This window comes from Oreochromis aureus, linkage group 6, assembly GCF_013358895.1.
Source record: "Oreochromis aureus strain Israel breed Guangdong linkage group 6, ZZ_aureus, whole genome shotgun sequence".
Lineage (NCBI taxonomy): Eukaryota > Metazoa > Chordata > Actinopteri > Cichliformes > Cichlidae > Oreochromis > Oreochromis aureus.
In genome coordinates this window covers 31,758,613-31,772,929 of record NC_052947.1, presented here as the reverse complement: position 1 = coordinate 31,772,929, position 14,317 = coordinate 31,758,613, and the positions used below count along the sequence as shown (strand labels likewise).

The following is a 14,317-nucleotide window of genomic DNA, read 5'->3' as shown; positions in this document are numbered from 1 at the left end:
GCATTTCAAATCGGTATTTAGGCTAGTTAATTCTTAAATGAATAAATGAGTAAATTAAATGCAACAAAAAATAATTAGAAACGTAATAAATAAGGAACTCAATACAAAGTCAAATAAATAAAGCAGTAAATAAATACAGATTCAAACTATATAAAGGTTTATACTGTCGGCATATTGTTGCTGCACTTAATGATTCTTTTCTTTTCTTTTTTCTTGGTAGTCTCCTATATCATGTAGAAAAGACTAAGTAGGCCGACTTTTCTGCTTGGTTGCACATCCTATTTCATCTTCTGCTTTCTAAACAAGGTGTTCTCTTGGAGAACACAACGAGCGTTCCTGTCAATCAGCATGACGTCATCAAACCCCGGGGCTGTTGAAATCTATATAAAGACAAGTGACATCAGCCACCCAAGCAAACACACGCTTGAGCAGCCCCATAAAACGGCAGATCATTGATTCTATCAAAGCTGCAACAGCGCGGAGTCAGCGGCCACCTAAAAAGATGGAAATGGGTAGCATCTCTACCGGCACACCGACCACCCCCGTCACAGTTTCCCACCAGATCAAACGCGCTACAACAGATCATCCTCAGTTTCGTGGTAATATGGAAGGGCAGTGCGCGGGTTCATCCAAAGTTTTACTGGCTTACAAAAACGCATCGCAGCACTTGAATTCGTCTGGAATCAAAGCGGGCTTGGGCATACTTAAAGTCGCTACCTCCCAATGGAAGCAGGAAAAAAAGACTCTTTCAGGAGCAGCCGCAAGGCAAATGTCCGCTCCCAACAACAGCCACCCTTGCAAGAGATCCCCACTGGATCAGCTGGCAGCTCTGGTTCTCCATGGTCAAACCCGGCATCGCCAGATTAGTCAGGGGCACCCACAAGATCCTCTTTACTTCACCAAGCCACAGAACTCTAAGCGCATCGTAGTTCTTGGTGCTCCGCGGGTCGGAAAGACCTCAATCTTAAGAAGATACCTGCGAGACGGATTTGTGGAGGAGTACAAGCCCACCTCCGAGGATTTCCTAAGGAAACTGTTTCGCATCCGCGGGGAGACCTACCAAATTGACATCCTGGATGCATCCAGGGAACGGGACTTCCCAGCCAAGCGGCGGCTGTCTATCCTCACTGGTGCGTATTTCCTCGGTTAAAATCTCTGTCCTGCTAAAAATGAACACTTAAAAGCTGCTTGTATGCGTTTGTTAAATAAGAATAAAGATTTGGGATGTGAAAGTGTATGCGCAATGTGTAAAACTAACACCTATGTTGTGTTTTTCTTCTATAGGGGACATTTTTCTTCTAGTATTCAGTTTAGATGATCGGAGCTCTTTCGAAGAGGTGTGCGCACTGCGAAAGGAAATTCTGGCTGCTAAATCCAAGCTCATCAGATCCACTGTGCCAGAGCATTGCGCACAGCCACAGGTTCCTCTGGTGGTCTGCGCCAACAAGGTGGATCTCCAGGAATCCGAGAGAGCGATAACTAAGGCAGAGGTTATCCAAGCCCTCGGGGATGACTGCGCCTATTTTGAAACGTCTGCAAAAGAGAGCACTAATCTCGAAAAAGTATTCGAGAGTTTGGCAAAGCGAGGTGGGCTTCCGACCGAAACTGGCCCGTCGCAACACCGCAAAGTCTCTCTCCGCTCGTATCAGGCAATGCGGAGCGGCCGTGTAGCGGGGAGGGGGAAGCAGGTCTCCGATAGAGATGTTCCCTGCGGCACACTGTACCCACTGGCCCGGCGACCGAGTTTTACCACCGACCTTCGTCAAGTTGTTGGACCACATACGACAAGAAAGCCCGGCAAAGGACTGGAGAAATGTTATATTCAGTGAGAGACACACAAACTATGAGAGAAAACACAGAGCGAATAACACAGTTCATAAAGCACCGATATTTATTTAAAAATAACATAATGCCTTATTGTGCGTTTACATGTACTTGAAATGTTTTTGAAATAAAATATTTTTAATATTATAATGTTTTCTTTCTTTCTTCCTTTCTTTCTGAGTGTATGGACAAAGTAGGAGGAGGTTGAGTCAGTACCTTGACTATTTGATTATTGTATGACTATTGCATAACCTATATTCAGAAATCTATTAGATGGCAACTCTTTTTCCTCACCCACGCTTGTTTTTGCTTCCTGTGAGTCTCTATGTGTGTAATACTGGATTCGTGATTGCCAGCAGTCCACAGTCTGAATCCCACACATCCCAAACAACCAGCTTAACGTTTTCCAGTTGGCATACACCTTCCTCATCCTACATCATACTCTATAAATTATTTCTAATATAAGCCTGCCACTCAAGAGCTTCTATGAACTCAACTATTTAACTTTCACTTGCATGGTTGTTCTTCATTTTTGATTTTTTTGAAGCTGAAGAAGTCTCTATTTAAACAACAGGCTTTGAGTCACAGATTCCAAAGCTACTGGGGTGTTTTTTTTTAAAGAAGTGATACATGATATATTTTGCTAGCTTGATGCCAATAAGAAAGAATCCATGCATAGATTTATCTCTGGGTGTTTTCTGTGTGCACTCGGAGAAGGCTTTTCACTTCTCATGCTGGAAATATGTGTTTCCATGGGCACTGCTTTTGAGTTCATTGAGCTGCAGCTAACAGACCACTCAGGTTTTACATTCAGGTGATCCTAACCTTGCAGGGGTTTATTTTCCTGTGTGCTCATTTGTAACAGGCAACATAAAATACTGCTTTTCATGTCCATTGATAAAAGCATTAATAACACCCTTCCAACAACATCACCTAAAAATAGTGATGGAAATGTGAACTCTCAAACTTCTTTTAATCTTGATAATCACACTAATGTTCTGTATGCAGTTTTCTCAAAAAAAAAAAAAAAAAGAAAAGAAAATTGGGCACCATTTTAAAATTCGTTTTGTGAGTGTGTGAGTCATGATGCCTGAAAGCCTCAGAACAATGTCCGAACTAAAGTACAACAGACGCTCAGAGACATCTGGGAGAAGCACATATAGAACAGATGAAAAGAATCAGGTTATTATGGACTAAAATGTTGATTCAGTGGGTTAATGAAATGCATAATCAAGTGACAAAAAGTTTTCTTGCAATGTATTCAAGCATGAAATTAAAATCCCAATTTAAAAAAAGGTCAGGATGCTCCGTAAAATTTACATTAAAACAGAACACAATGATTTAAAAATCTCATAAACCCACATTTTATTCACAACAGCGCATAGAAAACAGATCAAATGTTTCCAGCTGGTGAATGTTATGGTCTGCAGGCAGGCCAGTTCAGAACCCGGACTCTTCTAATACGAACCCATACTGTTGTAATAGAGGCAGTATGTGGTTTAGCGCTGTCTTGCTAAAATATGAACGGCCTTTCCTGAAAAAGATGTTATCTAGATGTGAGCATATGTTGCTCTAAAACCTGCAAATACCTTTCAGCACTTTTCACTCTAGATGTACGAACTACCAATCTCATAGACATTAATGCACCCCCATAAATTTAGAGATGAATTTCAAATTTTAATGCATATGACCAATTTACCTCATCTTCCACTTTGCCTCAGTCCATTTTAAATTAGCTTTGGCTGTGAGAGACTGTGGCATTCTGAATCATGTTCACATGTTGCTTCTTCTTTTCACAATTAAAGCTTTACCCTATATTTGTGGGTGGCACGTCAAACTGTCTTCACAGATGATGAAAGTGCTGCTGAGACTATGCAGCGATTACCATGACAGAATCATACCTGTTTTTACTACAGTTTTAACCGAGGGAGTGAAGATCACGGGCATCCAACATCGATTTATGGTCTTGTCCTTAGCGCACAGAGATTTCTCCAGACTCTCAGAATCTTTTGATGACATCATGTGTTGTAGATGATTAAATACTGAAGGAAAGATATCACAATTTTACACGAAGGAAATTGTTTCACAATTTATAAACACAAATTGATGAACCTCTACTCATCTTTACTTCTGTAAAGCTCTGCCTCTTCAGTCTCCAACCTTTTGTTGACCCTCCCAATTTTTTGTCCAAAATGTCCAAAATGAGCTAATGTTTTCAGGCAATAGTAAAATGTCTCAGTTTAATCATTTAGTATGTTTTATTGTGTGTAAAATTTAGGTTTATGAGATCTGCAAGTCGTCATTTTCATAGCTTATAAAGCTGCAAGTTAAATTCTTTAATTGCTTGTTGAAAGGTATTCATTCACAACTACCACCAGAGAATAGTTTATCATTTTCATCACCTATATTTAAAAAAATTATGTATATTTACAAATGACTGTTTGCTTAAGACCTGACTCCTGGTTGTATTGCACTGAATGGTTGGAGCCCCCGCTTTTCCAGCCCACGTGTCAAAGTGTCCTTGGGCAAGATGACAGGTAAAAAGCGTAGGATAAAGCGCTGTGTGACTGGGTGAATGCAGGTTGTAGTCTAAAACTGCAGTCCACCTTTCATTTTATTTATTTTGTACTTTTTTCAGAGGTAACCATTTACTACTTGAAATTCTCATTATATTTTTTAATGACATTTCTCTGACCTCTGATCTAAGTGGACACAAACATGTTCTTTGCCATCACTGCTCCTATACTCCTTTACTGCTGAACTGATAAGTAGTCACTGTAGATTATGTATTATGACTGCAGGACAAGATAATCCAATAGCTCCACATGTTAATTCACCTGGATTAAGCCATGGTTATCTATCTACACACACACACACACACACACACACACACACACACACACACACACACACACACACACACACACACACACACACACACACACACACACACACAAAATATACTACACTATAGGAAATGACAACATCAACATCAAGAAGTTATCAAAAAAGTGAATCATCAGTGAAAAGATACATTGATCACAAACTCAACATTACACTATTTAACACACAATTCAAAATATCACTAGTATTTCTGCACAAGATAAGATAGAAAATACTGTAAGCCTAATGTTTACATAAAATTACATCATATATATAATAGGGGAAAAACTCTAGTCTGTTGGTCTGCTGGAGTTGGTAAAATATATGTGCCTTGAAAGACAACCCACATCATGATCAACTCAAATGAAATTACTTTTATGTTCAGAAATTTTAAATGTCAGTTTCTCTGCATATGCTAAACCACATGGGCATTTCAAAGATAGACTGATATACTGATAATAAAAATCTTGTCTTTTACTTTGGCAACAATATCTTTGAGAGCATGTAATGCCAGTGAATCAGTGAAATAAACATTTTGTGAAAAGAAATGTATTATACAGAAATGTTTAAAATAATCTTTCATTAACATTGATTGATTGCCTCTAATGTCAGGTTGTGTTTTTGCAGTGAAGCAGTCACGTGCTGTGAACTTCATATTGCAAGAAACTCTGGCAATTTTCACTCCTGCTTGGGTCCCAGTGACTTTACTGCACGTGGAGTGATACTTTTTTGTTGTTGTATAGCCATCATTACACACATAAAGACATGCACACACACAAACACTTATCTGAACAGATGCTCCTGTCCCTACACGTGAGGAGGATTGACATATGTTCCTGTTGTTCTCTCTGTTCTCTGACACACACATAGACACACAAATGGGCACACACACACATAAGTTAACGGCTTGCTTAAGTGCATGGACTACTGAAACGTGATGCTGTTTTTCTACTCAGCCTTGTCCTCCACAATTGTTATTCTACTCAGGGCAGCTCACAATCACAAGTCCCCATTTCTACAATGTGGATCCATTTTGTTATTCTCACATTTTTACATTCCCCCCAAAAAGCCATGCAGGAAATGTATTATTATTGCATGTATTATTTTAGGGTCTACCTTACAATATAAAGTGCCTCGATGTGACCGTTGTGTTGATTTGGTGCTGTATAAATAAAATTGAATTGAATTGAAATTGAAAAAAAGAACTGAATGTAACTCAGTAAAGGAGAGGCGTTGTTTTATTAGCATAGAGGCCATTTAAGTTCATTTAAAACTGGAATTGAGAAGCTCTGAGTTAGTAGCTCATGGGGAAAATGGGCTGATACTCCCCTTTGTTCAGTTTTGCAGCATAACACATTATAAATGTATTTTTAATCATCTTTTTCTATTTCACTGATGTTTTAAGGTGTTTTGCGTGAATAGGAATATATGCAGGCAAAGCCCATTTATGCTTTTATAGCTTACATATATATTCGTGTAATTTAGTTATTAAAGGTCTCTTCTAGTATGATTTCTGCTCTCCTTAGAATAGAATAGAATAGAATAGAATAGAATAGAATAGAATAGAATAGAATAGAATAGTCCTTTATTGTATTTTACATTTACAACGAACTATATAGGTTTGGACCTTAAGAACCACTATTATCAGACATGAGATGGAAATGTAAGGCTGTCTACACCTTATGCATGGGGGACTGTGTTTGTCAACAGTCTAATCAGCTGTTAATTCACAGCAGCTAAAGCAAGATCATGTCGTGGAGATAAGGATGGAGACAGCCTGGCAGCTTGTCACGCAAGAGAAACATAATGTTAACACTGAAACAAGCTAAAACATTCACACAGACAATCATTGCCTCTCTTCTCTGTTCAGTTCTTCTGGTTTAGCTTCTCAACTTCTCAACTCAGCCGCATTATTAGACGTTAATTTTTCTGTTTTAAAAATTTTCAGTTATTAGACAGATTATTGTGCTCTGAAAGTTATTCAGCAGCTGTTGCCAACAAAATCTCTCTCTCTCACTCTCTTGGTCTTTCAGGACACACACACACACACACACAAACACACACACACACACACACACACACACACACACACACACACACACACACACACACAGATGTAATAATGTAGAACAATAAAAAAAAATCTGGATGAGGCATCTCCACCCCCATGCTTTGTCTCCAACTCAGTTTTCAAATGACACCTAGACCCCTGGAACTATATATGTTGCAATGCTTTCTAATGCTCACTAGAGGGAGGGCTGTGCACATAGTTGCATTCTTTTTTAAAGGTCAGCTTTTAATGGAATCAAAATCAGGAGAAATAGCTAGCTTTTTAACCAGCCAAAAACACACAGATGAGCTACCTTTGTTATGTTTTACAACAAGGGGCCAAAATACATTTCCAATGGTCCAGAGAGAAAGTAATGAAAGAAGACTGCAAAGAAAAGTGCTGCATGACAATAGACTACAAGAGATCAGAAGAAAATTGAAGATGAGATCACAAAGGCTGATGATGATCAGAAGGAGAAGAGAAGATCTTAGTACTTGGTGTAAAAAACACGTGACATGTAGTGAGTTTAATGTGACATCTGCTTAAACCTGAAGTGTCTCACTATAATCCATGCCATTTTTAGATAGTTTAAGCTCATAAGATTTTTGTGCATGGACTTGGTCGATACCCAACATCATTGTTCTGTTCTGTGGATGAGAGACGATGAGAAAAGAAAGTACAAGGGTGCATTTAACCTTCAGATTGTTGCATCCATCTCCATGAAGAATTGCTTGGAGAGTTCCGGTAAAGACAAAATGGGAGCTGAGAGAAGTGGTGTTTGAGATTATCATAGGCATCTTGTGCCATGGTGGTGCACTGGAACCGAAGCTAGGGTGAGATAAGTTGGGTTAGGGGCAAGCAATTCTACTGAAGTCACAGATAAATCTGTGTTAAAAGATAACAAAGCCAAGGAACCATTACAAGTGTTTGCGGTTTTCTGGAATAGGCCAGTTCATTACTGCTTGTACTTAAGACTAGTTGGAACGGAAATGTCCCTTTTCGCCAAGAAAGTAGACCTTCTCTGCATGAAACTCGCATTTATCAACCTTCACGAACAGCTTGTTCTCTAGTAACCAACCTTACATGATCTTCATGATGACTAAGGGACCGGGAGAGGATCAGGATGTCATCCAGATACACGACCACAAAATGATTTATGAAATCTCGCAGGACTTTGTTACCAGGACCTGAAAAACAGCGGGTGCATTAGTTAGTCCAAAGGGCATTACCAGATACTCAAAGTGTCCAAGGTGAGGGTTGAAGGCTATCTTTCACTCGTCCCCCTCTGTACCTTACCAGGTGGTAGGTATTGCAGAGATCCAATTTGCTGAAAATGGTTGCGCCCTGTAACGGCTCTCAAGCATAGGAAAGACATGGCAAAGGGTAGTTATTTTTCACAGTAATCATGTTTAATCCTCAAAAATCTATGCAGCGCTGAAGGGACTTATCTTTCTTTTCCACAAAGAAAAAAACAGCACAGAGATGAGAGGAAGACGGCTAAAAGATACCTGTGGCCAGAGAGTCTGTTATGTATTTTTTCATCATCTCATGTTTGGGCTTTGACAAACTCTACCGCTTACATGTAGGAAGTGGTGCGCTGGGTAACAGGTCAATAGCACAGTCATAGGGTCGGTGTGGAGGGAAAGACAAGGCAAGATCCTTATGAAAAACTTCCGCTAAATCCTGGTACACAGGGGGCATGGATGAGACATTAGGTGGGTGGGGCTTGTACAGTGAAGGTACAGGAAGGTAAGTTGGGGCCGCGGATCTTAAACAGTTCACCCTGACACAAAATTCTTTTACCAGTCGAGGTATAGGGTGTGAGTTTGTAGCCGGGGTGACAGAGTATAACTGGAGTAATTGGAGCTTAAACACAAATCATATTTTTTCAGTGTGTTTCCTGAGAGTGCGAGTGAGACTAGTTTGAACTTTGTGTGTGATATCCGGCAGTCTATTTACATCCAAGGCAGTGAATTGCAGAACCTTGGGAAGGGGTTTGGGAGGAATTTTGCGCGATTGTGCCAGGGTTTAATAAAAGAAGTTTTACTCAGAAACATAATCAATAAGTGCTTGGAGGGTGAAGGGAATCAAGCTTAGAGGGGATCAGTTTAGAGAGGATCTTTTTCATTGCCTGTCAGTATCCCCACCGTTACTGACAAGCAGTCTCTTTTGGCCACATGGGGCAAGTGTTAATAAAATGGTCCAGGAGAACAGTACAAGCACTCTCCCACAGCCAACCTCTTTCTTTGTTTGATGAGGGAGACACAGGTGCATCTGATCTGCATGGGCTGAGTTCTGTCCCCCTCCATTCTACTTTCCCAGTTGGCCGCCTTGGAAAACAAGAAGAGCCCAGGGCATTCTGGGAAAGAGAGTTTTGCTTTCTCAGATTTTCTTGTACATAGGAAAGACATGGCAAAGGGTACTTTGTACATTATATTATATATAAGAATATATATGAATTATTGTTTCTAAAAATTGTTATATCCCTATTATCTTTTTGTAAAGCCTGCAGAAAGAAAATAAGACCAACTGTTATGTTTAAAAGCAACTTGTAGATACTCACCAACCTGCTTGTCACATCCATAGGAGTCAGATTAAAAAAGGTCAACCTATTTTTTTCTTTAAACTATTGTTTTATTACATTTAATAAGCAAAATTATTTTTGTTTTAATGAATTTCTGATGTTTTCTGGATAAAGCACACATACAAACACACTAAAACAGTGTTCACTTAAACATTATTATTATTCTCATCACTGGCTGGCTTCTTCATTACTTAGGCTGCTCAGCTGGTGATTCCTCATTGGTTTAAGTATTGTTTTCAGTGTACCAGTGGATATGTTCTGCCCACTATAAAATAATCTGTTGACCCACAAACCTGCTCTTCACATCTGTATTAATCAAGTTATAGAGGTCAACGTATCTTTTTCTTTAAATGACTGTATAATTTTTATTTCATATGCAAAACTATTTTTGTTTCAATGCATTCATTTTCTGGAGAAAGCAGACCTACCGTCAGACTAACACATTTTTCACTTGAACATGATGCTATTCCTCTTGTCACCACTGGCTGGTGCTGCTCAGCCGACGATTGGTTAAAGTATCGTTTTTCCACGATTACTTGATAAATAAATAGTATCTTCATATCTGTTCATATAGCACACCGATAAACCAGTGTGGAGGAAGGTACCATTCACTCGTCAATAATCAGAAAGAAAGCAGAAAACAAGTCAAAAGTCTTCTAGATAAAATAGAGGAAATGGTGGAATTTAATGGAGGAAGTCACTACACCAATGAGATGTATGAGACAGCCCAGAAGAGACTTGAAGAGGAGAGGATCAACTTAAAGGAGTGGTGTAAAATGATTGCTCTCGCTTCTGTGGGATTATTTAGTGCAGGAGCATACTTTTCATCATATTCTCTCATGGCAGTAGGTGGAGCACTTGGATATTCTCAGTTAAATTGCACATTGGTAGCTACTGCTTACGTAAGTGTAGGAGATAGTACCATTAAACCTATGCCACTCGTCCAACAAAGAAAAAAATACGTTAGGCATCCAGTGATCTTTGTACTTTTTTATTATTTAATACTATGGTGAGATTTTTGACCTATCACTTGACAGTACTTGATAAATAAATAGTATCTTCATATCTGTTCATATAGCACACCGATAAACCAGTGTGGAGGAAGGTACCATTCACTCATCAAAAACCAGAAAGAAAGCAAAAAAAGAGTCAAAAATGCACTAGATAAAATGGTGAAAATGGTGAAATTCAGTGGAGGAAGTCATTACACCAATGAGTATGAGACAGCCTAGAAGAAACATGAAGAGAACAATAACAAAATAGGGTGGTGTAAACTCTTTGGTCTCACTTCCCTGGCATTATTTGGCACATGAGCATATATTTCATCATCTGTTCTCATGGGACTAGGGGGAGCACTTGGATATTATTCTCAGTCAAATTGCACACCGACACTGTTTTCTTAGACTTAAGAGATTGAACCAATAAACCTACCCCACTTCTCCAACAAAGAAAAAAACAAAACAAGCAGATATGTGAGGCATCCAGTGATCTTTGTACTTTTTTATTATTTAATACTATGGTGAGATTTTTGACCTATCACTTGACAGTACTTGATAAATAAATAGTATCTTCATATCTGTTCATATAGCACACCGATAAACCAGTGTGGAGGAAGGTACCATTCACTCATCAAAAACCAGAAAGAAAGCAAAAAAAGAGTCAAAAATGCACTAGATAAAATGGTGAAAATGGTGAAATTCAGTGGAGGAAGTCATTACACCAATGAGTATGAGACAGCCTAGAAGAAACATGAAGAGAACAATAACAAAATAGGGTGGTGTAAACTCTTTGGTCTCACTTCCCTGGCATTATTTGGCACATGAGCATATATTTCATCATCTGTTCTCATGGGACTAGGGGGAGCACTTGGATATTATTCTCAGTCAAATTGCACACCGACACTGTTTTCTTAGACTTAAGAGATTGAACCAATAAACCTACCCCACTTCTCCAACAAAGAAAAAAACAAAACAAGCAGATATGTGAGGCATCCAGTGATCTTTGCACATTTTTACGTAATACTATGGTGAGAAAACTGTCCAGTCACTTGACAGGGCTTTATATTACATAAAAATGATTAGTTGATAAATAAATAGTATGTTCATATTTGTTCATAGAGCATATTTGTTTTGCTCTGAGGAGTCATTTATATGATCTTTAATATGACTCAACTTCTATCATCTTTTGTCATATAGACAGAGGAACTTGGAAGGAAATTTCAAAAGAACATCTAAGAATAAATTAAGAAAAAGTTTTCAGTAATCACTACTTGAATTACTATTGTGTTAATGTTAAAATAAAATAAAAATGTGCGTATTTTCTCTGTTAGGGGCAGGGGTTTATTTGATTCAACAGTTTCTCTGTGTGTAATTGTGCAAAAAATAAAATCATTGTTTAAATAATAAAGGCTGATTTTCATTTTACTTCGAATGACTTCTTGTTCTAATATAATTTATATATTTACTTACCTACTGAATTCTTGCCTATTTTGTAGGTGTTGTATAGTCACTATCAATTATGTGAGACAAACTAGGTTATAAAAGGGTATTTGTGAAAAAAAAAATTGTACTTACCCACAAACCTGCTCTTCACATCTGTATTAATCAAGTTATAGAGGTCAACGTATCTTTTTCTTTAAATGACTGTATATTTTTTTTTATTTCATATGCAAAACTATTTTTGTTTCAGTGCATTCATTTTCTGGAGAAAGCAGACCTACCGTCAGACTAACACATTTTTCACTTGAACATGATGCTATTCCTCTTGTCACCACTGGCTGGTGCTGCTCAGCCGACCATTCGGCATTGGTTTAAGTATCGTTTTCCATGGAAATGCAAAGTGGGCGTGTCCTGTCTGCTTTGAAAGTTTCTAGTGACCCAGCAGTTTACTGTACAGAAGAGTAAGTCCTTGCACAGGTACGTTCAAAATAGAACCTTTAAATATTTCAATAGAAGACGGATTTTATCAATAGAGTTTCTATAAAAAGACTACAGTGCTTAATTGTATAAACAACCAATTTGGGGCATGATTTATTCAACATATATTTTCAGTGTAGTTCAACATTTACTTGCGATCTGATTAGAAACATTTTCCTTGAATGATTTCCCTTTTTTCTTTTCTATGTAAAGTTTTTGAGTTTACTAAAATGTTGGCAGCAAAAGCTTGGATCCAAGGATGCATCCTGCTCGTGTTACTCACATTATGTGGACAAACTGCTCACTGCCAAAATCAATACAAAGGTAAGCAGAATAAGAACTTGTACAGCCGGTTTGTCATGAATTCATAAACATAACAAGTGTTCACCTTTGTTGTAGTATGAATGACTTAATTTAAAGAGGATTTCTTTATAATATATTTCATTGTGTTCATTTAAATATATTTTTAATCAACACATATGAGCAACTAACCCAGTGTTGGACTTTGCCTTGTTCAGACAACATATCTGTTTTTGGAGTCAGGTTTTTTTCAATCAACATCTACAATACCTTTAATTTAAGTGGTCACCAGCATATAAAAGCTGCAAGTATGCGACTACAGAATCACTAGTGTCAGTGAACCTACCTGGAAAATCACCTGCTTCAGCTGTATCAGAAAAATTCCTCACTTTACCTTAAAAAAAAGGTTTTAAAAAGTCATGTCATACATGCACACTCCTTCAAATATTTCAGATGTTACCATTATTTTCCACAGGCTCTGTAAATCATGAAGAACTGAGACTCATCCTGGTTGGTAAAACAGGATCAGGAAAGAGTGCGTCTGGAAACACCATTCTGGGGGATTCAAACACTTTCAAAGAGGACATTTCACCTGAGTCTGTTACTGACGGCTGTCTCAGAAAAGAGGTAGAAAAAGGTGGAAGAAAAATTGTTGTGATTGACACTCCAGGGCTGTTTGACACAAGCAAAACACAAGATGAAGTGAAAGCAAAAATTGAGGAGTGCATTGAACAGTCAGTTCCTGGACCCCATGCTTTCCTTTTAGTCATCAGCCTGAAGTCAAGGTTCACACAAGAGGAACAGGATGCTGTCAAGTGGATTCAAGATAACTTTGGTTCAGAGGCTTCCTTATACACCATAGTTCTGTTTACACATGGTGACCTGCTGCAGGATAAATCAGTGGAAGACTATGTAAAAGAAAGCATACATCTTAAAACACTGATAAATCAGTGTGGAGGAAGGTACCATTCACTCATCAATAATCAGAAAGAAAGCAGAAAACAAGTCAAAAGTCTTCTAGATAAAATAGAGAAAATGGTGGAATTTAATGGAGGAAGTCACTACACCAATGAGATGTATGAGACAGCCCAGAAGAGACTTGAAGAGGAGAGGATCAACTTAAAGGAGTGGTGTAAAATGATTGCTTTCGCTTCTGCGGGATTATTTAGTGCAGGAGCATACTTTTCATCATATTCTCTCATGGCATTGGGTGGAGCACTTGGATATTCTCAGTTAAATTGCACAATGGCAATGTTTACATAAGTGTATGAGATAGGACCACTAAACCTACCCCACTCGTCCAGCAAAGAAAAAACAAACAAAAAAATAAGTCATGCATCCAGTGATGGTTGTAGTTTTTAATTATATAATACTATGGTGCGGTTTCTGATCAATCACTTGACAGGGTTTTGTGTTACATAAAACTGACTACTTAATAAACAAATAATTTATAGTCTGTTCATATAGGATATTTATTTTACTCTACTGAGTCATTTATATGATCCTTAGTATGACTCAACTTCTATCATCTTCTGTCATATAGACAGAGGAATTTTTAAAAAAAGATCCAGGAATGAGTTTAGAAATAGTTTTCAGTAATCACTATTTGAATTACTATTTTGTTAATTTTAAAATAAATTTAAAAATTTGCATGCTTCCTCTGTTAGGGGCACGGGTTTGTTTATTCTAAGGTTTCTCAGTGTATAATTTTGCAACAATAAAATAAAAGTTTAAATTATAATGGCTGGTTTTCATTTTCAT

The 14,317-nt window shown here is 38.0% G+C and overlaps 2 protein-coding genes across 2 annotated transcripts; both read left to right on the top strand.

The window, feature by feature from the left end:
• Nucleotides 1–399: 399 nt before the first annotated feature.
• Nucleotides 400–1,900, top strand: si:dkey-27j5.5 (GTP-binding protein Rhes). The gene is made up of 2 exons (XM_031744387.2): nt 400–1,130; nt 1,285–1,900. The coding sequence occupies exons 1-2, from the start codon at nt 503–505 to the stop codon at nt 1,827–1,829; spliced, it is 1,173 nt and encodes a 390-aa protein (XP_031600247.2). The 5' UTR covers nt 400–502; the 3' UTR covers nt 1,830–1,900.
• A 10,282-nt stretch (nt 1,901–12,182) lies between these two features.
• On the top strand, nt 12,183–14,294 carry LOC116323909 (GTPase IMAP family member 9-like). Its single transcript, XM_031744385.2, has 3 exons — nt 12,183–12,256; nt 12,470–12,580; nt 13,032–14,294. Exons 2-3 carry the CDS (start codon nt 12,487–12,489, stop codon nt 13,817–13,819), a joined length of 882 nt encoding a protein of 293 aa, XP_031600245.1. The 5' UTR covers nt 12,183–12,256; nt 12,470–12,486; the 3' UTR covers nt 13,820–14,294.
• Nucleotides 14,295–14,317: the final 23 nt, after the last annotated feature.